The sequence below is a fragment of the Hylaeus anthracinus genome, unplaced genomic scaffold (assembly GCF_026225885.1).
Source record: "Hylaeus anthracinus isolate JK02 unplaced genomic scaffold, UHH_iyHylAnth1.0_haploid 11989, whole genome shotgun sequence".
Classification (NCBI taxonomy): domain Eukaryota; kingdom Metazoa; phylum Arthropoda; class Insecta; order Hymenoptera; family Colletidae; genus Hylaeus; species Hylaeus anthracinus.
This window is the reverse complement of record NW_026534337.1, coordinates 11397169-11424918: the sequence shown is the minus strand read 5'-3', so window position 1 is coordinate 11424918 and position 27750 is coordinate 11397169. Positions and strand designations below refer to the sequence as shown.

At 43.1% G+C, this 27750-nt stretch overlaps 1 protein-coding gene across 9 annotated transcripts in view; it reads right to left on the bottom strand.

Moving 5' to 3' along the window:
• LOC128887785 (band 7 protein AGAP004871-like) overlaps positions 1 to 27750 on the bottom strand; it is a 207098-nt gene that overhangs the window by 66629 nt on the left and 112719 nt on the right. For 3 of the 9 annotated variants that reach the window (XM_054144109.1, XM_054144111.1, XM_054144114.1), the window contains exon 2: positions 23440 to 23471. The exons of 2 other annotated variants lie outside the window; for them this stretch is intronic. In XM_054144109.1, the coding sequence (XP_054000084.1) occupies positions 23440 to 23471 (32 nt within the window). Of the gene's footprint in view, positions 1 to 20700; positions 22649 to 23439; positions 23473 to 27750 lie in introns of all 9 variants that reach the window. 4 more of the 9 variants (XM_054144110.1, XM_054144112.1, XM_054144113.1 and 1 more) reach the window with 3 other exon arrangements.

Genomic DNA, 27750 nt, shown 5'->3' with positions numbered 1-27750 from the left:
GTCCGCTGGGCGTACGAAGGATCATCGACGCGCATAAAAACATGGCGATTAACGGAATAGTCGATGTCTCGGTGTTCGGTATCCCCTATATAAAAATTGCCAAGAGTACGCTTCGAGCATAAAATTAGGCAAGGGGATAGATTGCATCCCGAGGAAGGACATAGACTATATTGTATTTTGATAAAAATAAGGTTTCAGTTTGAAATCTCAATGTTCGTAGATAAAGAATCGTGTTACGAGAAACAAAAAACAGTCACTGACTGGTTCACGAAGGTGTTCACGTGGTTGAACTGTCAGTCGAACGCAAACGACATAAAATAAATAGTATTCCACACGGGTGTTAATATAATTTAGATGTTCAATAAAAGAATTCAATTAAAAACATAATGAAAGTTAAAAGCGATCCGTCGTATTGTTTCTTTTTAAATAATTTCTGAAAATATCTTTATCCCTTAATAACTTACAGATAAAGCCTCTGAAAGTTTTCGTCGAACGTCTCTACCCTTGTAGATTCATACCACGAGGTGTCCTCTTGAACCGATGGGTATATCGATCAGCGATACAATTTTCGACCGCTCGCCGAGGTGTGCCCTCAGAATTCCAGGGAACACCTGGGGGAAGTACGTGGTTTATAGGGTGGGACTCGTGTGTAAACACGTCGTGAGCAACGGAGCAGCCAAATTAAACTGGCTTTCAGGTGTTCCGAATCAGGCAGCGCCGACTCCGCGCTCCGTAGGGATCCACTTACCCGGGGATAAAAGGCGGCGCATTTGGAATGCTAAGCCGTGTCATGCCGCCTCGCTGAAACATCGGAAGCCCCGTGCATCGCACGCCAACACCTCCCAGCGATCGACGGACCTTCTCTGTGGCTATGCTCGATATTGATTATTCCTCCTCAGAAACTGTACCGCAGCCCTTATTCCTTAAATTTTCATCCGCCAACCCGCGGACCTTGGGGCTTTCTCACGAACGAATTCGAGTCCCTTTCCATACCAGGGACGGATCCACCACGAAACTGAGAATATCTAGCTTCGAGTCACCGCGTAGGAAAAGCCTACAAAGTACCTATTCGTTCAGATTTTCATTCGAAAGCATCCAAGGAGCTTTTATTTAAAAGAGCTTGTTGGATTCTGGGGATCAGTCAACTTCAAATAAAACCGAGAGAGTAATTATACCTCCTCGAAGCAATTAGCTCGGGGCCCCGATTCGTATAGATCCTCCGGTGGCTTCGGCTCAGTGCAGCTCTCGTTATATTCGTTTGTGCTTCGGGAGATCGTTTCAGTAAATTTGCATCCGCTTGCCTTCGACGGAGCAACTCGTCGCGAAGAGTTTTCGATATTAAAGAACTTTTAAACGGACAAACAGAACTCCGCGGAATTATACAGCACGATATAAAAAGTTTGTCGTTCCCCGGAGGCGGATGAAACGTTAATTTCGAACGTATGAAATATTTGCGAACCTTCTCGTCGTTTTATCGGCGACGCTTAAAACAAAGAACTTGTCGATGACAACGCTAATTAATTATATGCCCCACTATTCGGACGATGCAACGTTTACTTTGAAATCGAACGAGTTATCTCGACGTTTCAACGAGACTGAGTGCCTTGGAATGAGACGCGAATCGCTTAAATTAATATCATTTATCGCTATAGCTACGCTATGTGCTTGGAAACTCATTTTGATTCGATGATTAAGTGCGCCAGAATTTATGCATAATAATACGATCCTTTGTACAAAGTATTAGGAACACACTGTTACAATTTAATTTTGAAACTAGCGCGGAGTATATTATTAAATATTATTTGCATTCATCGAATTGGTATGCAAATATTAATTGCATATTGTCCCGCAGCCAGTACCATGTTGTTATTATTATTATTGTATATATCATATTTACATTATCAAAATTGGGATATAGTCGAGGATACGTAACAACACGTAACCATAGTTTGCGTTTGTATTATTTTACAGGTTAAATCTATATTACGACGTAATTACCAGTTTTGCGATAATCGTAATCGTAAACAAACGAATGTTAAATTCTACGCCATCTGCGCCGTTATTACTACCGGAAGAAAATCTTACCTCGCAACGAAGATCGATATACTCTCTCAAACTCCGACAACTTCACTTCTTGAGAAAAAAAAAAATAGTTCCGACACAATTTTCATAATGAACGGTGCCCCCTCCACTCCCCATATAGGAGGAAGAAGAACGACTCTTCTCGAATTCACCCCGAACGCTAATGTCTACGATTATTTCGCCTCGCGGGGCCATTAATCGCGAAGCCGATTAGGAGTCGAGCAAAAAGACGCGGGCGCTTATTAAAGTGCCGTTTAACTGGTCGAAGGTTGCGCGAATCGATCACGTTTTGTCGAGCGGGACCGTTCGTGAATTCCGTCCGCGAGGTTCTCGTCCTTCTCGAGATGTTCCCGGATCGACCTCTAAATCATTCGAGACCCCACACGATTTCGCACTTTGCAGCTTGTCGCACCGCCTGGAGGACCGACTCAACGTCCCGCTTCTGGCAAGTTTGCCCGGCAACTCGGTCGCTCGGGGCGGCCGTGATGGGATTAGAAAGGCCCCGTAAGATGGAAAGTTGCGGAACATCTGTAGAGGATCCCGTTTTCTCATTCGGGTGAACGCGAAACCATGACGAGACGTCTCCACGTTCGTTCGCGCGACGCGCTCTTCGCTACGCGACTCTAATCAGCTTTGGAACGAGGTTTCCCCGAGGGTTCGATTGCACGATTCGACGTCGACATGCAAATTGGGCCACGGATAAGCCCAGTTTTAACTTGTTCTCTTGCCACGAATCTACCTAACCTCTTTCTCGACCTCCGCCCGAGGCTATCCTGAACTTCTTGTTTCGCGTCCAAGCGAGCTTGCTTCGGTCGCCGATATAATCTTGATATAATATCGCGAGACAAATATGGCGATTCTTTGTGCTAAAATCTATCGAATACGCGGAATAGAGTTTCTTGATACGGGCCTCGCTTTTAGAGAAAATATATTTTAGAAGGTGTCGAATGGAATACGAGTTGAACTACTTGTCTGACCATTGCCTGGTATTTCTACTTACGGTGACGGTTATACCCGTGGTAGCGTGCATGTATCTTTGTGATTCGTTCTAATTACTTTTAAAACGTGTTGACATTGTCAGGGAATGAAGTATACTATATTTCAATGTTTACAAAAGATATTTAACCGTTTGAGTTCCAGAGCAATCGCGCTTTTTTGAATGAGTACTGGGTTTTCTCGACATAAATTCTTAACAGCGCAATCGCGCTGCTGGGACTCAAACTGTTAGAGACTCCACTGCAAGTAGAATTGGCAAGCAATGGTCGGACGCGTCTTATACGTATTGCGTACAGTGATGCCAGCCGGAACGCGTTTTTTCGCGCATACGCGACGAACATAGCATCAATGAAGTATACGCGCGACTAAAAAGGGGTATCTTAATTACCCCCTCATAATTTTACAGATATATACATGATTTAGGGATAAAGATAGGACAATATATAAAGACAATTTAAAAGTATAGACAATACATAAATAATAAGAAGAAATATATTCATGATTTCGGGATCGTAGCCACAGTAATAGCCATAGTACCCCTCTTGTCACCGTGGATACGACACTCTTAACGGTCTTAGCGCGTCCCGGCTGGTATCACTGATCGCGTACAGTCTCGTTCGCCTTTTGGCTTTATTTACTTTACCAAAACTTCATCCTTCAACTTCAACATTCTACAATCCTACATTCTCCGCGGGTCTCTCTCTCTCCGTTCGTCTCGTCGCGAAAAGTGGAAAACTCTCTCGGATGTGGCACGGACGGGATCAAGCGTCCCCGTTCGTTCTCTCCGCGGTACCCGTTTCACGTTTTTCCTTCCTCCTCGCCCCGTAATGGAGTGCCTCCTTTGATATGTCTTCATTTGATATTCTCTTATTGTGCCCCCAGCGCACGTATCGCGAATGTCGCGATTTTTCGTTCTCTCGATTCGAGACTTTCCCCTCTCGAGTTTTCATTTTCCCGGTTTCCCGATAACGAGACGTTCGCCGCACTCGGGCCACCGAACGGAAAGAATCGACGAAGGAGCTAACGACGTCGTACTTTTGACATCGACGGTGCCGATATACTGGACAAAGCGAGTATTCTTTCTCGTGGGATAATTAAAGTACAAGTCACGATCGATGGAGACGCTTCGAATGTTTATAGCATGGATTCGTCAAGAATTTAGAACGACTCTTTAGGGATGCGTTTCCTTTACTTTAAGAGCACGTTGACGCCTGCTTTACGAGTCCTTTAACCCTTTGCACTCGAGAGGTGATTTTCAGTCACCACTAGCTTTTCTTTAGGTTTAATTTCTTTGGAACTCGTGATTGTCGTTGAGGCAAAGGTGACCTGATTCTCAAATCTCAAACTAGAGATCTCGTTTTCAAAGTCAACAGAATCTTAGCATTCGTGACAATAGAATGCTAAGAAAGCATCTCGAGTTGCTGGTAGATACCAGAAAAAAAGGCCTCGAGTGCAAAGGGTTAATTCTCCAAACATTCACAGCATTTATTCCTACAACCCCATTATCCAGAGCGTTCCAGACTCAATTAATACAACGTTCAAAAGCGTTCCAACCCCCCAAAAGAAATGAATGCTTCGATCCCCACGAAGTCAATAAACGTCCCCAATCGAATTCCCTTGCAAGCATACCAAACACCACCCGTGCCTTTTGGGAAACGATTCCCCTAAAATAAAAAGATTGCTTCCGCATTCTTCCCGTCCCTTCCACCCGACTTCAAAGTTGCGAAATCTTCGACTCCCTTCTCACAAACGAAAGTTCGTAACGTCGCGGCCGGAAACCGTGGTGGGGGGTCTGGAAACCGTGGAACGTTTCAGGGGTTGCGTTTGATTATACGCGGCTGATTGTGCGCGCTTAGCGAAGGGCGCCGTCCCGCGACAGCCAGTCTGAGGGCTGATCTTTTGTGGGAGCGTGAAATTGCCAATCAAATATTCAAGGCCGGTTGTTTAACCGCCGCAATAAAGAACAGACGGCGAAGCTTTCGTCCATTCGCACGGACGTTTTACGGAGCTTTTCAGAGCAGGGCCATGAATGGCGAAAGGTGGTGAGCGCGAGTGTTTACACGATACCGCGGCGCTGGATGTTCCATTGTTAATGCCAAGAGGACCCTTTGCCCCCTCGCGATCGTTGATTCAAGTCGAACTTCGTCGCGATAACCAGCCCTCGGCGAAAATATTCGCAACACCCGTCTCGTTACACGAGCAGAAGTCCGTTCGATTTTAGTTCGCCGATCAAACGTCCGCGAGTTTGGCCGGAATTCCAGGGGATGTTTTGTTTAATTGAAGCCGATGGACGCGCGGACAGTCGCGTTAAAGTTTCGCTTTGGATATCTGTTGCAGGTATGGGAAACTCACTTTTGGCCGGGGGCCAATTTTCAGTTTGCTACCGTGTTGCTGGTCCCAGGTGGACGATTATTTTACGACAATGGCGATTGAGATACTTGCGAGAGGGTGATAATAGAGACCAATGTGGTTGGGATGAGAACTGTTTAGACAGTTGACGTTTAAAACCCCTTATATTACGGATTGATTTAAATTTTTCATAAATGGGTACTTCGTAAGACGGTATATTTTAATTATCTCTCATTCGTCCATTGATTTCGATATCGGTATTAATTATTATCAACTTTGTTTTAATTTTAATATTGTTGCGACGGCATGAAGACGCCGTGCAATATTCCGAAATTGCATCGTCGCGACATTGTGAAAATGTTGCAACCGTTCGTCCGGTTGGCAAGACCCGGGAGATATTTAAAATGAAGAGGAGTTCGGTGTGAGACTTGCTACTGAACGGACGTCTTTACTATACCTCAAAGTTTATAAAGTAACCGTTCTAAATAAATATTTAAAGTTACCGTTAGCTCAAAAATAGTGTTCTTATAATGGTTTCTCCTCGCTTTACGACTCCCTGCAACTAATTACGAAACTACAATATTTACGATTAAATATTTGCCTCACAGAACCTTCCTGCCTTTAAATAAATAGAGATAATACTATAGGAGAATGTTTGATACGATATTAAAATTAATTAAATCTCTCGAGCACGTTCGACGAGACGACCCCGACTCTCCCTCGAATTAAGTAATAACAGGCCGCGTTGTAGCGTCGCGAAAAGCTTAATTCAACGACGACGAAACGACTCCGGGAAACCCCGGCTAGAATTGCTGTTCCACCGAAACTTGCATTTTCTTTTGCCAGAGGAATTTCCTGGATTCGTCGACGATTCAATTGAAGTTCTCAACGATCCCGAAAACCCTGACCGAACGTGTCGTCGCAGGGAAGAAGGAAGGCGAGTCGATTGGCCCGAACGAACCCACCGGGGAAACTCTAATTAGAATGGTCGTTTATCTTTCAGTCGAGCAAATAATTTGGACCTGCAGCTAACCGAAACATAACTGCTAAGGGAAAGATTACTTAATCAGGGTTTCTCAACTGTGACATTTAAGTTGATGATTACTTAAAATTGTTGGTTCTTGTCAGTCTCTGACGAGTAAAATGCATTAATGCTTCTATTTTGTATTCGAAGCTTGAAATGGGTCTTGAAATGAATTTGGAGCGACCGTCTTTCGCGGACACAGGTAATTATCATTTATTCACATCGATGCAACATGGTTCGAAAGACACACATTTCCGTAATTACGAAGAAGTTGAAAATTGGGTTGCTGAATGGATAAGCTCGAAAGATAAACCGTCCTTTCGTCGCGGAATTCAACTTTGGCCAGAAAAGTGGGGAAAAAGTAGTAGCTTTCGAGGGCAAATATTTCGATTGATACTTTTATATACTATACTATTGAAATAAATGCTCGAAAAACACGAAAAAATAGCGGCTTTCAATGCAACCTCCTAATAATCTTTACCATTATTATCGCAAGATTAGAAAGTACACTTCGCTTACAAGTTACAGCCTTTGATTACACTCGATCACCTTAATGGTACGCAGCACGATGGAGGCGTAGGGGTTGAGAATCCCTGAATTAACCTAGGTGCAGGTCCGAGGTTCATCTTCGGCGTTCCTTTGTTTCCCTTTCTCCCTCTAATTACCCGAGTTGAATGAGGAAATTAGTAGTCCACTTGTCTCGACGTTTGTTCTCGTTATGAACGCAGGTTCCCGATGAAAGGGTAGAGGCTCTGCTTAGGTTACGCGTGCCCCGTGGATCGAGCGCAAGATCCATAGGAAGAAGCACGGTCGTTAATTTTCATCGCACGAGCCCGTCTTCCATCTCGCAGGCCTGCCAAACAGATCCTAAGCCACCTCGAAGCACTCTCCCATTACCAACAACGCCTCGAAACTTTCTTCCCTTCCCACGAGCAGCGCTTTCTTTTGTTTCTTCCCTTTCGTTTTTTTTTTTTTTCTTAATATTTACTACAGGTAGGTACTCTTCTATACCGCAGCCTATGTATACAGGCAACGAAAAGCATCAGGAAGTGCGCGAGGAAAAATTTATAGTGCAAGGAATATTTAACCATAGCTGCGATAATAAAACGAAACCAATGAAATATCGGTGGAGTTTATAAAAAGCTTCGTAAATATTCGTACCCTCTATATCTATCGATGAAATATGTCTAGATCAGGGCTACTTAAACTTTTTTCATTCACGACCCCCATTTGTGATTGTGATCTTTTTCGCAACCCAAAGAATATAAAATATTACTTTTAATTGTTAACCTCTTATTTCTTTTCTTGATACCTTTTATTTTTAATTGGTTGTTGTACGAATACTTCTTACACTGACTGTGTTTATAATCAAACATTTATTTAGAAACACCAAACTTGTTATTCAATTTAGTAGACTGACCGTATTTCTAGAACGACTCAGGGAATAAAAAAAAAAAAAAAAATAGAAAAGACACTCGCACTTTGCGAACACGAGACAAATCTGGTCCATCGTATTAAAATTAATCACCGAGGAGGAAACAACATCGCGCGGAGGAAACGCTGATATGGTGAAACGTTTTCATTCCCATGTTGAAACTCTTTCCTGGGACGCCATGAATTTCCACGGAGGTTGAGACGCTCGAAACGTTCATCGTTTTAATAGAATTTCATAGTTCGCCCGTCTGGTTCGAGTCGGACGTTTTTCGATTCGGTTCAACGACCTGTCGCGCGTGTCGCCACGGATCGAGGGAAGTATTTCAGCCGATAAAACGAGGCGAACCGAACCGCATGTATTTTTATCGGGGAAGGAAACGCGAATATAGTACGAACTTTCGGGAACGATTTTTACAACGATTTCCCTAACAAGGGTGCTCGACGAGCAACAAGCGCGGCATATAGTCTTTGATGCGCGACGTGCTCGCGACGTCAAAGGGAAAAAGCACCGCGAGGAGGGAGGGGGCGGTTGAAACGTCGCTGGCAGAGGCAAACATTTGGTATGTTAATTCGTCGCCCGGGGGTTAATTTAAAAAGCAATTATTCGCGTTGAATATAAACAATAAGGATGCAAAGCAATGCCTTCTGCGGCGGAAAGACGGAACGAGGCTCCTTATTATGCGCCCGTTTCAATTGTCTTCCGACTAAGGGCACACGCGTATTTAGATCAGAAGTGGCTCCGAGCACTTCACTCGTTTCCTCTTTCCAACCCCGGACTCCCACCCGCCGCGCAGACCCCTTCCTCTCTGTTTATTCGCAGCCGCGACTTTCTCACAATTTGCATATCTTTCAGGAGCCGGGGAACGTGCGGACGTATGTTGATTTTGCGGTTCGTTTACACGTTTGCCCGTGTACCTTTAACAAATGTTCCAGTTCGAGGCGCCTGAAAAATCGCGCTCGGCCGCCGTTTCACCTCCGTCGATTGCCACCCTTGGACGGTCCAATGGACTTGCTTTGTTCGCGGCGAAAGGTTCGTTTGGTAGGGTTTCGCGACTTTCGTACCCAGAAATTGATGTAAAAGATCGGGAAACGTGGTGGAATAATAGAAAAAAAAGGAAAAGAAAAATGACACGAAGAGAAAAACACGTGTTATCTAGAGGCTAGTTATGGCAAAATAAAATTAATTTACCTAGGATTCAACCTACTCGAAATAAAGCACACCGTTCTTTAAATACACCTGTGTCCCCTAGCTCAGTTTTATCAGCTCGAGAGTCCCGATGAGAAACAGTTTTCCCAATCTTTTGCCTCGCGAGATGTTAACAATTACGGAACCGCAACAAATCGAAAGAGTGGAGTGGGTTAAGGTCGAGATTAGAAGCACTCGCCTTGGCCCCAGCTTGAAAGGATAACGAACACGAAATTACACGGGGGAAACCGATTCCGGCGGATAAGGTTCGTTCGCGGCGCGTTAATTTCCGCGTTCCGAGTTGGCTGCTTTCCGCGGACGATCATTTTCGAGCGTATAACGGATAATTTTACGAGTACCTCGAATTTATTTCGCCGGCGAGGATCGGGACCAGGATTCACCGGCGCGGGAGAGTAGATCGACGAAAACTTTTACATGCTCGTAAATCGGTTTACATCTTTTACAGGCGGCGGGAACTGTTATTTTACTCGATCGTAAATCAGCGCAGGCCTACGGCTCGTTTCGTCGCTTTATCGCCTCAAGCTGTCGGCGCTTAATCGCGCATTAGAGGCGAATTTGAGGCACGATATCGGTCGCGGTTATGGTTATCGTCCTGCCTCCGGAGGAAGAGGAACCATAACCGTGTTGTTCTTTTTCCGTGTAAAAGGATGAACAGAGATGAGAGTAGGAGTGTAATCTCCTGAACTAGACGTTGGAAAAGCAATTATTCTATGGTATAGTATAGATAATAATATAGAATTGTAATAGAGAAATGGAGAGAAGCCAACTAAAATATCATATAGATTTAAGAAGAAATAGTAGCAGTAAGATATATCTAAAACCTACGTTACTATTAAGCTGCAGATGTTTATGCATTTATAGGCAAATGCACGAATGCATAACGATATAAAATACAGGTAAAAGGTTCTGAATGTCAAAGAGGAAACAAGGAACAAGGAAAAAGTTCTGAATGTGATGGCGATATCATTCTACCGAAAAACCTTTCTCGATTAATTATACTAAGCAGTGACAACGGAAGAAATTTATTAAATTAAGTTTGCGTTAAATTAGATTAATATTTTACCTGTATGAACAATAATGTACATATTTTTAAGCATAATATTCGCACAACACAATTTTTATTTTATACCAATGAGAATATGAATTTGCACAAACACCTGCAGCCAAATTATCACAATTTACTATTTGAAATAATGCTCTGACCACTTACAAACCGCAGAATCTGAAATCTACTCCTTTCTATCTTCCTATTTATCGCGCGTTTAATAATTCAAGACGATCGTCCAATCGCTGGATCGGAGCGAAGATATCCTGAGAGATACGATGGACAGACAAGCTTTCCAATTTCGAACGGAACGAGTTGTTAACAAACGCATAATCGTATCAGCGGGAACCGTCGAAATTAGAAAGCCCCGCGGCCGCGGCGATATTAAATTATTTCCTTGGAACGTCCAGGGAACGTCCGGACAGCGGTTAATTCAATTTAAATTCGTGCGGGCAGAAGGCGAGGCGACAGCTTACCTCGCGCGAAGCTTTCAATCGATTCGATTTCCTTTTTCTCCCGCGTCAAACCGAGATCTAATAAACGTGGACGCGCGTCGATCTCCGGTCCAATTAGTACGGTTTCTCCAGCGTGATAGGTCGCTTGATTTGTCGATATCGGTCCGTTTAATTTTAGACGGACTCGAGTTCCGGAGGCAGGACTGTATTAAATGTTCCTGATATCGTCGACTGGGAATCGGAGATTCTAATGAGAAAGCGTTATGTGATTCGTTGAGAGACGTGAAATAATTTTTTCTTTAAAGAAGGAAAGCCATCTTGGACACGTGACGATCGTAGGTATATTCAGCAATCTCTTTTTTCCCGAGAACAATTGATCCAGTGGAAGATTTGTTTGTTAGGATTTGCTATTCAGATATTGAATAATATAAAAAATAATTTTTATTCAGATTTTTTGAATAAAATAGAAACGCTGGAGCCATCATCTTCCTTTTAAGTATTTTGTAAAATTTGTCTTGGTACTAGATGAAACCTTGTTTTCTTTACTTCCAAGCTTCAATTTCCTATTTCATATTTTCACTTAAAAAGAAAAGCTTTAAAGTGAAAATACTGATCCACTCCCACGTGCCATGCAAGTACCCTTTTCGATTATCAATGATATTTCCAACTAGTTTCAATATTTTGAGCTAGGACTGCGTTGGCCAACGCTCTTTCGTTGGTAAGCCAGACACGTCTTCGGGGGCATCGACGGGTTAACGAAGCATTCTGCACTTTCGCCGGGCCAGAGGACTGCTGGTACCGCTAATTCTATGTATACACAGGCTCCCAGGACCGGTTGGGAAGTGCTGGCCAACCGTATGTACAGAGGGATGAGGATCCAAGCGGTTCCCGCGCGACCTGTCGTAAGCTCGGTTTGCATCTAACTTGATCAGTCGAGCCGCGCAATCAGCAAATACACCGACGCCGCGACGTCCCCGCGTCTACGGGCGTTTCATCCGTTTCGGTTCGCGTACAAGCCACTGTCGAGGTGACTGCGTGGATTTAATAATTCTCGTTATCCGGTTTGCGGTCCTTGATGCTTCAACGAATCGAGTTAAACGCTGAAAAACAACGTCGAGTCGCGGAAGAACTTGAGAGCGTGTCAAATTATTTTTGTTCGTCTTCTGTGCCAAGTATCCTTCTTCTAATGATCGTTATATTGCCAAAATATTTTGAAGAGCAACGATCAATCGCTGTAATTGTTCAGCTACGTTTCGACACCAATTTCAAGTGAGCACGAAAGTGGCGGTATAGAGTGTAGCACTTTATTGCTTGAAGAAGTAGGTGTCGTTTGCGCCCGTATCTTTCTTCAACGCTTTGGAAGGTGGTCCTCGAGCGCTTAGAGCTTAAGTGGAAATCCATGAAGACACGAATCGATTGTAGTCATCGTGATACGCGACGTAAATGGCTACAGATGAAGCCGTTACTCCTCCACCCTTATTTACGTTAAGTATCACGGCGACTACAAACGATACATTTTCTTGCGGATTTTCACTTCGACTTTAAACGCTCGAGAAGCCATTTCGAAGGCACCACGGAAGGACATAACGATGCCATGAAGTTTCATGCAATTTAATGCAACGTATATTGCAGTGAGATTTGCTGCATTCCGTCACCACGCACTTCGTTGCACTTTCTGCGTTGACTTGCAATGCTTTGCATTCTCTTGCAATGCTTTGCATTCTCTTGCATTGACTTTGCAATGGCTTGCATTGATTTCCATTGACTTGCATTGACTTGGAATGCTTTGCATTGCACTGTCTCGCGCTGCATTGCATTTCCTCTTCAAATAAATTCTCTTTTGAATCGACTTTCAGAAGTGAATCGGCCCCAGTAGATTCCAACAGAAACGAGCGAGCTGAAAATGGACGTTGAGCGCTCGTTTCCCTGACAAATCACTAGCAAGAACCTCGGTACTCGTCTAACGAGTTAACAATGCAGGTTCATCGTTCCATTATTTCGTTCGTTTTTTAGTCGTTCGGTCCCACCGGATCGGGGCACCGCGTAGCGTAGCGGAAAATATTGCCACTGTTGCGGATTTTAAACTTCCGGGGCGTCACAGACTGCACGCAATGAAATATTCGCGGGTCCGAAAATGACCGAGCCCTTTCGCGAGCTTTCAATTTCACGGTTCCACGTGCCTGCCGCGAGCGACGCCAAACTTGCCGCAGTTGCTAAGGTAATTACGCCGACGGAAAATCGTTAATTTAGATCGGTCGATTTACGCGAGACAATGCCATACCGAATTAATGACGCGATCGATTCCCAATTCGGGTTGCGCACATGTGCGCCATCGTTCGAAGGTCCAAGTTTAGGCTAAACACTACCCCTCGTACGATATTATTAATATTTTAAGTGTTTATTTAAAAAAAAGAAACTGATCCAGACGTTTCATAGAGTCTCCTTATAGAAGCACCACGCCAGATAGCCCTTGCAACCAAGCTAACAACTTTTTAGCAAATACTATTAATTATACTCAAAAAAAGATATCTAATTCCATCGAATTTTATCCTTGAAATGGTTATAGTAAATGAAACTGCGATAAAGAAAATGGGGGCAAAGATTTCCAGCCAGATTCCAAGCAGAAAGGACTCGTCGTCGGAACGATTTAACCGAGAAGGTCTCGGGCTATTCTGTCGCAAACCCAGAAATGACCTGTTGTCGGGAAAAGCTTGACAATCGGCGCGGCCATTTATCAAATTGAACCAGAACGTAGCAGCGGACTCGTCGCGGTCCAGCTTGAAAAGCGACCGAATGACCGAGGAAAAGTTCGAGGAAAGCAGGCCAGGACGAAGGTGGAACAACCACTTGTAATTACGTTTCTTTCCACTCCGGGCACCTGGCAAACTGGACAGTTCCTTTCAGGTTTCTTCGTGGCTTCCTCGTTCAATTTTTTCTGTGCGTACTCTTCTCAGTTCTTTCATCGTCGACCATAACAAACTGCTCTGTCCTTGCGATATTAATTCGCTTTAACAGTATATGTCTCTTACGCGTCAACTGCGGATGCGTTTATGCAAGAATATATGAAATATTAAGAATATTTCAATTCTTCAACTGAATCTATAAAGATATCTGTAATAAATATCTATACATCTATAGGTACAAATTTATTAATGTTTTAAATAGCTACAAGTGACGAACACGTGAAGCAAGACCACTCCGACTAGTAACAGACCAAACCGCATTGTATAGATCAACTAATATCGAATGACCATCCAAAGAAGAGATCCTAAAATCAACACTTTCGACCAAACATATTCGCAGTCGCTGGGTATAGTATTACAGCCATCAAATAATGAACTACGCTTAATAGCGTGCTAATGGAGACGACCAGCCTACATCGTCGTCGGTTTGCGACCAAACGCAGGCCTAAAATTACTTTCGACAGCAGAGAATTTGTCAACCAGAGCTCACCGTCGACCAAAGCTTATTGTCAACCGTGTACCGACAACAAAGGTGGACGAGTCGACGAGTCAGCGATGCATTAGCATCGTCGACGAGTGTGTATACGCTGGCTGGCGATCAGGCAGCCCTATCGCAGGAGTGCATTATCGGTTGGCTGGCTAATAAGAGTCTCCCTATTAATTTCGTAATGGAATTTCATGCTGCGAGCCAAGTTCCGCGAGGGATAGAATGCGATCATGGCGTTCGTTTCAGCAGACTTTCGGGATCGAGGTCCCAGAGTACCTCTGCTACGAGCTTGCAACGTAGCTTGACGCAAACTGGAAACTCGTGGAGTTTGGTATGGTTCGGTACGGTCTTGTGTTTGTGGAGCATTGATATTAATTTTTTGAAAGAATTGCATCTTTGGAATCTTCAAACTTCTATTTTAAAGCTTTTTCTTTGTTTAGATCGAACATTATCGCTCTGTAACCAGGGGTGGGTATTATTTGTAGAGAAAATATTTTAAATACTATTTTAAATAATAGATTCTTCAGAATTCAAATAAAATAGTATTTCAAATGGGATATAAAATTTCAGCAAATAAAATATTTTATTTTTAAAAACACTTGCATTATCCAAAATAAAATATTTATTTACCATTTAAAATACGTATTTTACCCAACTCTGTCTGTAACACTTTAAGTGTCCCACCCTTTATGGAAACGTGTATCTGCACGTTGGTCTCCGTTTTCAATTTCTTTGAATGTTGCGAACCTGGGTGCAGATTAAAACGCGAACCGCGACGAAACTGATACGCTGTTCGCGTTGTCGACGAACGCGGACCTGTAAGATCAGTTCGACAGATAGAACATTCTGGAGGAGATAAAATAAACAAAATAAAAAATCCAGCCACCGGCTACGCGGGCATTGTTTCGACGTTTTTATTATAACGGGACGGGGTAGTGCGGATGGAAAATGACACGGGATAAAATATCGAGTTTCCGTAGGCTGGCCTCGCTATTTTTCTTTTTTTTTTTTTTTGGACACAGTCGCCCGCACTTCCGATTACTATCGGCGTTTGCATTCGTTTTCCTTTTTATTTAAAATCGCCAACGAATCGAACCATCACCCCCCACCTAACCCGAAAAAGCTCGCCAGCGATTACGATCGTCTGTCACATCTCGTAGAGTATTTTAATATCGACGCTTTGGTCTAGTTTCTAGTACTCCGAGTTTAGCGAGGCCCTGATTCTGGCGCAGTGTTGTTCTACCGAAAAATTGCGACCACTGAAAAGGAAGGACCAAACCTCAAGGGATTAGAAACTTCTATCGATGACTTATACATTGACTGCAAATATTTACGCATTTATAAAATATCGATAATAATTTATGCACGTCACGCTGTTTAAAAGATACGACATACTTTCATCTAAATTTCAATTCATTATCCAAATCTGTAAAAATTTAACATCCACAGTCTACTCGTAAACATATAAACTCACCGAAGACGAGTTAAAAATATTCCGCTTAAATACCGTATGAATTATAGCATCGTGGATTTTCTGCGTATCTCAGACAGTGTTCTTGCTCTAACTTTATTCTTACTTTATTTCACAGTGCTTCGACGTCAAGTTTGGTAAGGGGGGTCGGACGTTGCGCGCCACTGATTTAGGACTCGTTCGAGGGAACACGCAACAGAAAGGGAAACTGTCGCAAAGTATCCAAGCAACGTGGAGGAGATAAAAAGGCAAAAGGTTGCTAAGACGTCGGAGACGTCGCAACATCGATTGGCGTTCAGTTTAGCTTCGTTCCGCGTTGCATCTCCCTTCCGGCCTCGACGCGACTCCCTATCTCCTTCGGAAAAGTTGGCGCACTGTTTCTCCATGAAACATCGCGAACAGGTATCGGTACACCCCCTCGTCTCCGTGCCCCTCGCTCGACCTATGCAGTCTGCAGCTCTTTTGGAAACTCCGAAGCTTCCCCCTGTCCCAACATTCGTACCTTTTGACGTTCGCCCTCTACGATTAGCAACGGTATTCGACGAAACTTTGGGAGATACGTCCAACTTGTAATCAAAATTATTATCCCGCTGGGCTAGTCGATATTCGCGTATGTTGTATTAATTTGTTCGTATCGACGAGTTACGAAATCTAAGCTTTGATACAAAGAAAACATTGCAAAATTTATTGCTAAGGTTTTTTTGTTTGGTCCCTCGCCCTTGCTCGTTTTATTTGAAATAATGTTACGTTCACTATCAAGCTCTTGTTCCCGCGCTGTTCCTTTTTACTTTTTAGTCCATAAAGTCACTTTTGAAATAAAATAATATTTCAACATTATTGCAGTTTCACTTGGGATATTACGGCCGACGGACGGCTCTCGCTCGCAACGGTGAAATTAATTCAACGAAATTAAATCAGCTTATAACCTGTACAAACTTTCGAATAATAATTACACAGAAATAATGATACGTAAACGAAATTTGACGCACGGAAACTGAATTACTTCCGTGCATTTTTATTCGCAACACGTTTCGTAATTAATTGTGTAACAATCACTTTAGAAAGTAATTTCTCCACTTATTGACACAGCGTGTTCGCGTGATGTGAAAGGATTGGTTTTCATATATGGAAAAAATCGTAAATATGAGGCGCGAACAATAATTAAAAAAAAAAAAAAAGAATACACGTCGAATTGAGTAATCTCCACCTTTTCAAAGTCGGTTAATAACAAAATGAGCTCATTCATTATTTCAATAACGCGCAGTATTGATCAATTTTGGTTGCGGAGAACGCGACGGCCGGCGTAAGGGGAATAGTACGACCAGAGTCAGACCTACGATACATTGTTCTACTAGTTCAGACTCCATCAGCTTTATTGCTTATTTTTCAATGCCGTATCGACGCCCTACTTCTTCAAACACTATACCAAGTAAATTCCTCTCAGGATCGATCTCCCCTTTCCTCGACAATAGACCAGCCGTCTAGTTTGCCTCGACTCAATAACACTCGACGTTTGAGTTCCATCGATACAGCAAGAAACGTTAGCAAGCACGACCCACCCACACCCGGATGGTCTCATCGACCCAATACTTGGGAATTGATACTTATCTGTGTTAACGAGGGTGCCATTGGATCGGTCTTCCGAAATTCCCACCAAGAACTGCACTAAACCAGTGTCAATAATTCAGTAATGTTAGAGAGAAGTAGAAAGTACAGGGACTTGGTAGTTCTACTGTTCAAATAAGAATTCTTTTTAACCCAAGAATGGAAACTGTCTAGTCTTTCAATGGAAAGATTGAGTAATTTTTACTCCTTTTCAAAATACCCACTTTTTACCTTTTTTTTTCATTGGTACATAAAGTATCAAAGAATAAAGTACCAACATGGTTGAAAATAACGATAAATTTTGAATATGAGTTTTGAATAAAGTGTAAAGAAGTAACAAAGGGTAATGCAAAAATATAAGAATATACTGTCTGTCCAAGAGAATACAAGCTCGCTAGTAAAAAAAAAACGAAGCTCCACTTCTCATCGAGGCTCGCCTACGGCCGTCGGCATATTTGACTTTATGTTGCGCGCGCTTTCGTGGAGCAAAGAAGATCTCGTCGATCGGCTGGCATTGTGTCGGAATTTGTCGCACGTGAGCACGATTCCTCGTGCGAGCTAAGCAGATTTGGGTGAATAACGGACGGATGCGCCTCGAGCATCGCGGAATTACATGCTTTGACGTAAAGCTTCGCTAACTACTTTCCCCGCGACACGAGAACCCCGGCGACGCCAACTTTCGAACGATCGGCTTTGTCGTACACGAAGCCAACTTATTACAAGTTATCATCCGCCGCCAACCTGCCCCGTCTCCAATGCATTCCCTATCGCGATGATATATCACGCCACCTACTCGTTGCTGATAGCAAATACACTGCTCTAATGTAGACCGATCCCGACGGAATTATGGCTATCAATGCTCTCAATGGAGCTACTTCCCGTTCCGGGAAGGTCTGTAACGGAGATCAGTTGGATCCACGAGAAGAAACAATCAATTTTGTATAATTGTTGGACGACATTGTACCTTTTTAGTGAAAGGTGATTTTACGTTTGAGGGTTCTTTTCTGTGTATCTTTTGTGTAATGTACTCGAATTGATATTTAGGCAACGTGAAGGGGACGCTCAATGGTCCGGGTGATCAAAATTAGAAAGAGTTTTCGGATCTCCATGAAACTTGATATTTTTGAAACTGGCATAATGTATTTAATATATAGGTAACACTGCAATAATAACTATTTGTGTTCTGCAAATATAATAATTATTTTCTAAGATATAGCACTTCAAAGTCGACGATTTTTCTCGTTTCCTTAATTCTCACATTTTGCTGCGCATCTGTGATAATAGAATCTACTGTGATAATAAAATCTTGCCCATATTTGCCCAATTCTTAATATTACTGCTTTACAGTCACAGATGTAGATTTTATTGTATCGTTACTGATGGTAGCCGATGGTAGCTTGAATTTTCCTCACGCATTACCTCAGAATGGTGACTGAAAATGCAGATAGATTCAGATCAATGCAGATTGTATTCTATGACCCTGATCTCGTTGAATGCACCCTTCGGTGCTCCCATAAATTACCAATAAATAAATGTTCGTTAAAGAGGGATTTAAATTTTGCAGGGGACACCAAGTCTGCGATGCTTTTCCATAATAAACTAATTTTCGAACCGTGAAGACGTCAGTCCGACCGTACTTGCGCGACAGCGAAGTCGGAAGAAAGGGAAGCAACTTTTCCCTGGTAATTTTCCCCCTGTACCAAAGAGTTACGGTGCTTAATTATCGACGAACAATCCTTTGTACCGCGTCGCCGATGTCGCGATCGCGCGTTCATAAATCCGACGAAACGGCAAAGAGAGCTCGCAGCGGCGGGCAAACTGCGAACACGACACCTTCGGCGCGGCTATATAAATCAGGACGGCTGGCTCCGTGAAACCAAAAGAGAAACTTTTCGCGATGTTCTAAATCTACGGATAGAAGCGAAACACTGGCGGCAAGAACACTGCGCGGCTTGTTATTAACCCCTGGAGCAGTGTTTTTCAGGCTGAGACAAGTACACTTCCATGCTCGTTTGCATTCTGGTCGAACAGAGGTTCGACCATCGACGGAGAGGTCAAAGAGATTTTGATACGATGGTCTGGGCTGGCACATCGCAATTATTTTGCATTGCTGAATGTAGACCATTGAAGCAAAGTCTGTTTTCTTTTTTTAGACTGCAGACGTTGATGTATTTACGGTATAATTAAAATGGAGAGTGCACGAATGCAAAAATATATAAAGTACGGTTTAGAAGATTGAACATACGTTCGTTTAAAGGTCTATTTACACATATCCGTAGCGTGTCAGTTCCGTAATGCTCCATCAGTGTCAGTGATTTTAAATATTTTTCTGTTGTTTTTGAATGGGCATGTTCGCACACGTCCGACACCGCTCCGTAACGTTATTGATACGGTTCGGATACGGAACTGACAGTTTCAATTTTTCTTCCGTAGATACCTCTGAAAATATTTATCCCCATGGTCATCCACGATCCAATTACCCCTCGCGTTTCAAATTAATTAATTACACGAATAAACTGTTACTCCAGCAAATTAATATCTCGTTAAACTAGATCGTGTTACATGCTCTCAATTTCCCTGAAGCACACCTGACCACCGTTCGATATCTCTCGCGACTAGCGTGTTTTGAACATTTTCGCGACGAGTTATAAGAGCGTAAGAGGGAGCAGCTTGTTTTCAGAAGAAGAGCTGGGATATTGAAGAAATTCTTCGGCGAGTGCTCGATCGATCGACAAATTCGAGTCACCTTCTCGTTTTCATCGTCTCGCCGGGAAGACGAGTGGAAAGAAAAGGGGAAAATCAATACCGTAAAAGCGGCTCGATAAAGCCCACTCTTTCGTTTAAAGTTATAAATTCCCTCGAGGCTGATTTTAAAACGTTTTTCCGTTCTCATTCAAAGACGTTTCGCTCGACGGTCTTTAAAGCGTTACAGGACTGTAGCTAGTTAAAAAGATCGCCGCTTCCAATTTTTTCCTTCGAGAAGAAGCTTCCGAGAGTACTTTGGAGCTTTGTTCATGCGGAGGTTCGATAAAATGTGGAAGATACGATTTTTTTAGTAGCCACGACCGTAGCCTAGTCTTTGCTGACCTGCGAAAGGCGGGTGAGCTTATCGCGCGTGAACTTTAACCTTAAAGGTGGGCTATTGTAGAGAGTAGGATGAATGTAGACATGGAATACAGAGTGCTTTGGATGGTGGCACCTAAATACCCCTATTCTACGTAGGACGATACTTTGATCAGATATTCTCAGGACAAAGTTACACTATAACGAATACCTGTAGAAAAAAAATGTATCGAGTATTCGAAAAAGTTCGTGGCGTTTCTCAACCATTTGCACGATTTCATCGCATCGTTCCGCGATTGGTCGATCACAGCGTGATACATCTTTGACATAAAAATTTTGATAGAACATTTTACATCCGTAAACACCACAAATTTTTTTTCACAAAAAAATTCAAAGTTACAGTTAAAGGCTGAATAAATATATAGTAAAAACTTGAAAGCTCTGTGTTTTTTCATCTCGCTATAAAAAATTCTGAAAACACCGCTTTAATACCTCAACTATAAATTCAATTACCATTACCTTATCACTCAGAAAATTCCCCAACATTTCCTCTTGTTCGACTTCGACGTGCTTGCGTGATAGTTCCCTCGGATTGGTTAGCCATGACTCTACGAAGTCCGCAATGGTCGCCTATCCTTAGCAGATGCTTCCTCTACTCCGTGACTCGATAGATCTTGGTCCGAAGGAAGTAGCCGCGTCGAGTAAATGGTCAGCTCGTCTGGGGCGAGTAGCGGAGGATCGAGATGGAAGGAAGGGACCTCAGCTGTCGAGGCTTTAATCAATGTATCGTGGAATTTGGAGTTGATTAACTTCGATCGCGATACCCTGACTACGAGTCTGAGTGGAAATAGCTGTTGGAAGGTCGGCCCGGCTTCCACGGGCTTCGAATGGACTCGGTGGGAAGAGGCAAGGACTCGAGCAGCGTTGAAACGATTGCTGCCGCTTCGATGGCTGGGGAAACGTACCGTTGCTTTTCATGTTTTTGTGTAAACGTTAAACACCTTCCCGTCGATGCTATAAAAGATTCGCGACAATGCCGCGCGAAAACAAAGAATTCCAGACGGAGCAGCTTGGGTGCGATTCTTTCACTGTTTCCCTCACCCTCGACCTTTTATCGCGACGAGCGAGCCTCGTGATTTCAATTACACTCCGCGCGTTGAATTAACGCTCTCGTAATTTCTACGTGATAAATTTATTCGCACGGGATATTTTCATGATTTTTGCTACGTGGCGCGATCTAGGAAGATGGAAAGTTTCGCGAGCCGTGGCATTCGAGTACGTGAATTTCACGGAATTATAGAAAAAATTGATAACGAGTAATTTTCCAACGAGATGCGTAATGAATTTTTGTGAAATAGTAAATACGATATATCGCGGGTTGACGGAATGATAGAGTATAAATTTAAATTAAACGAATCCTCTTAAGCGCTAGAAAATAAAGGAGAAATTAATTCAAATTAAATACGGTGCCATAAAAATTGAGATTGAGATTAAAAAAAGATATTAAACCGTCCCTTGCAACGTTATACGCATTCGCGTTATTTGGTGATATCGACGGAGAGAGCTTTTTTCGGTCCCTATAGAATCGGTAAAATCGGTAATTGCGCAGGGGACGGAATTCAGTCAAAGATCCAATTAGCCGCGCACCGCATTTTTCGCGTAAAACAACGGACGATGTAATAGCATTTAATCGGATAACGGTATTACAGTGAGATTAATATGGGAATCAAAAAAATTTACTGTTTATTAATTTGCTGTATGGACAGCAACGATTGATAGTGGATGGTATTGAGGTATTAACGTTTCGATACAGTAGGGATGATCGCGCGGCTTTGGTGGCTAATTAATACATAGTTAATAATTCTCTATTCATACAGATTGGACCAGAGAAATCCCTAAACTCGAACTACTGGATATTTCGCGACAAAGGGAGGAGAACCTATCGGTTCGCGAATAAACCCACCCTTCCCTTTGAACGTAAATATTAGAGGAAAAAGCAAGTTTCAAGTAAACATCGAAAGGGTCGCAATACGATAAAATTAATAAAAAACAAATTTCCAATATTGGTCTCGTTCTTGTAACGACAACGCGATGTATGTATAGAGAGTTTCGTTACCGGGTTTATACGTGACGTCGTTTAAAGCGCAAGCTCGTTTCTCCTCCGACTGACGGTTTATGACATTTTCCACGCACAGATTATTCGATGCGTCGGTCAATCAAACTACGTAGTCGGGTGATCGAGAAATTAATTGTGGCGATCCCTTGTCGGGGAAACTCGTTAATCTCGTTTCGTTTTTTAACTAGATTATCGAACGGATCGCGATCCGTATTATCACTCGCATTTAAAGCTGTTTGGAATCGGCGGCAGCGGTAAAAGGCTCGATGGAGGTCGGGATTATTCAAATACAAAAACGGAGAAAAATATTTGGGGATCTGTCACGCGAAATTCTTGGAAAGTGAGTTGAACCTGAGAGAAAACATTATTCGTGGTTACATAGTCTGGTAATCTAAAGGCTCGTCTAGTTTGGATCTTTCCAATCCTTGGAGCCTGATTTTTCAAATTAAATTTAAAGAGTATCCATGTATTTATTATTTTAACAATTTTGACGCCTGATGCTTATTTCTTTAACTTTTGTTCGAAAGAACATTATGCATACGGCCAAATATTAGAAGCAATCACGTTTCGTTTTGTATCATCTGAAATTTTCTTCGAAATCCTCGATATGTTTCTGGCTTAAAAAAATAGTGTCAGCCTAGTCAATTTAAATTTCAATCCTGACAAGTTTTAATCCTGTAAGTCTGAAATTACTTCAGACACTCCAAAGACACTGACTTTACAGTTTTGCGCCTGAACGTTATTTTCACAGCTTCTTTGTTTAACTTTTGTTCGACAAAACATTATGTAATGGTAACGTGTATACAGCCAAATATTAAAAACAGACTAATTGCAAGTATGCGATTATATCAAATCGAATTTTCTTAGAATTGAGTCACCATTGAGTGACTCATTATTATTATTTTCTTTTGTTCACCGTCGTGATGGTGATTCACACCCCCATTTTTCTACACGCGTTATCAGGCGATGTAAGTATTCCCCGCGCGACGAAGATTCCGTAGGATCCTAACGAACTCGTAAAACCGAATTCTCCGGAACAATTTAAGCAAGTGGAAACGCGAAACGATTATTCGCGTCGTTTGAATTCGTACCACGCGACACGCAGGAATTCAAATGCGACTATTCGGTGGCGGGATACCTACGAAATTGGTCCTCTTCGAGAGGGTGGCTCCACCTGAAATTAAATAAATATACGTTAGTAAAAGATATCGACGTATACGAAGAATTCAACGATAACGAAGCAATTGGAAAATATACGGTAAAGTTTGGAGAATTCGCGCGAAACGAAGGAAACCTGGTGCAACCCCGCCGAAGAATATTTTTCCTGCTCAAGGAAAACACTCGAGGATCGAAGAGGTAAATCAAATCGGTAGGTAGGCGACTCGAGACGCTCGAAACTACGCGGGTAGAGGGTACGGGAGAAAAATTCACCGCGATAAAAGTCAATGTGTCGGAAAGTATTTCACCACTGGCTGAAGAAAAACAAGGGGCAGGAGGAGCACGGAAAAGAACGATCGGACGGACGGCGTTTTATTTTGCCGTGCAAAGCTGCGAAGCCCTTACAAATGTCGCGCTATTAAACGGATGTTAACATGGTTGTTGCGCGTTCCTTGAAACCGACCGCTTTATACTCGCGAATCTCAGTCGCGAAAACGTTTCTCGAGAATGCGAACGTGCCTCTAAAGTCGATGATTCTAGGGGGAAGGAACGATTGGATCCAAGTCGAGGTGGTACCACGTGTTGGAAATGTCGCGTCGTTTATTCATTGGTTTTGATCTAAGAGGGAAGTAAAATCGCCCTTTGAAGGCCTTAAAGTTTTTAGTTTTATTTAGGGAGCAAGCGCTGACACGGAAAGTTTCACGAGTCTCTACGTGGCGTCAATTTTTACCCCTGCTCTGTTATTATCACCTATGATTCTCAATATTAGTAGCAGTAGTATTATCACTTAAAAGCTTCCATGTAAAACACGATACATCCCTCACCAGAAAAATAAAAAGATAAAATCGCTCAGCTGGACTGGGGGCATCGTAGAAAAGACGATTACGAGACTGTGGGAACGAGCAGCGTCCTCTCGACGGAAGCTGAGCTTACAATGGAAATCCCTGTCGTCATTGTGTGTACACAGGCTTTACCATTCGCCAGCGGAGGTAGGTTCGTGGTCAAGGGCCGACGAGCAATATTTAGAATAAAAATAAAAGTCACTTTGTCCGTGAAAATCGTCCCTGTCGCGTCGTCAGGGGCCATCCTGCGTTCCTCCTGAGCGTCGCAAATGCGCAACATTTTTTTCTCGCGGTGTAACCCTCTGAGAAACAACGTCCAAGACGAATGCGCCGCTTTAGTGAAAAAGAACGGGCCTTGGTCGAGCATTAGGATGGTTTATTTCGTCGCTTAAAGCGCGCGCACCCTTAACGGGCCGCCATTAAACCGATGTTAACATGACTGCGCGCTCAGCCCCGGAAGAGAGCCCGTAGGAGGACGGTAGAAGGACGTAGGAAGGCGGTTCGATCTTCGAGTTCGAGGGTTGCGACGGACAATACAGCGGTCGCATGCGGAGATGCTCGGACGGCAGCTTCATCGATCTCGTTAAAGCTTCCCTTTGCACGGGACCCGGTTCTTTATCCTCGCATTTGCTGGATCGCCTCAACGGCCTCGCTCTCTTTTTCCCTCGCTTTTCTTCCCTCGTTGATCCCCCGTGCTCCTCGTCCGCGATCGAAGCTGCTCCGGAGGCTGGATCTTGACGCCAGCCCATCCACGACCTTCTACAACACGGTCAGGACCGTCTGGGCCAGCGGCGATTTCAGATTACACCCACGAGGGAACCTCTGTTCCGACGTTCCTCCCTTTGACCACACGACGTTGTCTTTCATTGAGCCCTATGCGTCACTCTATTTATAGTGCGCGTGTAGGGGGGGTATTTACATGGTGTTACGGGGTGAATACAGTGATGCCTCGCTTTCGTGAGGGAGGGTTAACCGTTTGCACTCGAGGCCTTTTTTTTTAGTATCTACCAGCGACTCGAGATCTTATCATTTTATTGCTACGAGTGCTAAGCTTTCAAGATTTGAGAATCAGGTCACCTTTACTTCACCGACAATCATTTTATTGGTACTTCGAGTTTCAAAGAAATTAAATCTAAAGAAACATTATTGCTGATAGATTTGCTGCGTGAAACCTAATGGTGACTGAGAGTGGCCTCTCGAGTGCAAAGGGTTAAAAAGAACTTGTGTCGCATAACATCCTCTATTTAAGACGAGTATTCTCTCCGAGTTCCACCCAGCTTGATATCGAACGCACGAGTCGACCCAGAGAAAAAAAAAAAAATGTTGGAACAAACGGAGCAAAAGAACGCGGATGGAATGATCGTCCCGCTAAACGGCGCGTACAAAGATCGATTACCGTCGAAAACAGGGCGCGAAGTTGTCGAGTCCCGGGATGAGTTTCCCTAGTCGGTAGCTCGCGTGACGTCGGCCAATGAACGTCGTTACACGTCAACGGCGCATAATCGGCGAAATGCCATGATTACGAATCGCGCCGGAGGCAGTCGATAGAAGATTAATAGACTGCCGGGATAGTTGAAACTTCATCGTCCCCGCTGAATATTCATGTCGCATCTTTTTCGGATTTTTCCTGTTCCATTTTTGCCCGCCCGACCGGCCGAGCGCCGTGCAGTATTTTATTTTCCGAACTACTCTCGGCCAGCTTCGCGGCTCGTTGCAAATTTACCTCCCACTCGCAGTCTCCCCGGAGAACCGTTCTCCCCGTTTTCACGGATATTGACCGCGCTTTACTTACATTCAAACGCAATTCCCGCTGATCTCGCTATTTATCTCGCGGCGAAGCTAACTCGCGGCCGCGTTTCCGGCGGCGTTCGGAGTCCACTCCGAAAATGAAGTAAATAGTGTAACCGCTCCCGGAAATTCTAAGCTCTGCGTGAAAACAAGTCCAGGGAACTCGGAATCCTGTCAGCGAAACTGATTTAATAAAAATGGTCAAAACTGTTTCCATGCGACGTGGACGAAACGTACTAAAGTTAAACACGGAATATTTTTACTATTCACGATGCTGATTATAACATTTTAATTACTTTTATGTTTTCCTATAGACGTGGAGTTACCTTCCAGTGCTTTTCACTGGAGAACCAAACAAATTAATTCTGAATGTAAAGTATCAAAAAAGGAAAAAAAAAATGAATTTGAATGAATTGAATAAAGTTTGATTATGTAGTTTCCAATAGTCTGTGAACAAAGCTTAATCACGGTAGAAATTTTCAAGAGTACTAGACCGGGAGTCGACGTGGTACCTCGTAGCGAATGTTATTTTTTGCAATCTGACCCGATATTTTACAGAGAAAAACACCAACTCATCTGGTCATCTACACCCCGATGTCATATACAATCCGGGAACCGTTTCCTTTCGCAGGCTAGCGTTGTCAAAATAGCCCCCGACGAATGTTCTCTTGTTTTTAACGCGACGATCACTTGGAACGACTTTCGGACGAAGCATCTTGAAGAAAGTTCCCGTTCGTCCATCGAGCCAGGCGGTACATTAGTCGGCCGTCATCGTAAAACACAATATCGTCGGTGAGCCGATGTTCATGGGCGAGTAGCTCGACTATATCGGACAAGTAGACCGTAAGACCTCCGAGGAGCCAGCTACCCGTCGAAAGACGTAATACTCGCGATGGTTTGAAATTCTTAATGTTCCCCGGTCTATCGTAAAGTGGAGCGTTGCTCTGGGCCGGATTTATCTCGGCGAGAGTCTGTTTTCCTCGAGATTCGAACGTCGCGGAGCTTTTAAACCGCCCCGAACGGTGCTCGGATCTACGAATCGCGATGCTTTACGGGGGCTTAAAACGGTGTACTTAGTGTGTTATTCGATAACAAGCTACTCTCCCGCGGTGAGAGATTATTTTGTACAACGTACAGTTCTGTTCGTTTCCAACGGAAGAATTTTCAAAAAACAGAAACGGAATATTAATATTTTGCTCTTATGGTGAAATTACACAGGTTTTTATTAAAACCATGGAGCTTTGTTATTCGTTACATCCGATTCTTCCGCATGAAATTTCTCCAAATGTAACGTGATAAATTTACGATTGTTCGATAGGGTGTTTAATGCTTTTCAAATATTTGCTAATGAAATGAGATTTGATTGCTTTTGTTTCGTAATCGACTGTGACTTTATTTAATATATTTACTCTGCACTTTTGACTTTGTTGAATAATTTACTGTGATTCTGTTACATATCTGTAACCTGTTTAACACAATTGTCTGGTGCTTTATAAAAAAAAAAAACTAGCATCCCGCGTTGCAGTTTCGCCTACGTACCTTTTTTGTTGTTTTTTTTTTCGAGACGATTCACCGGACAAAACGAACTAGTATATATCATTCAAACTTTGCGGGTTCTCTTTTGGGTATTTTTACGCGGATGTAATATCATTTTTCTTAAAATAA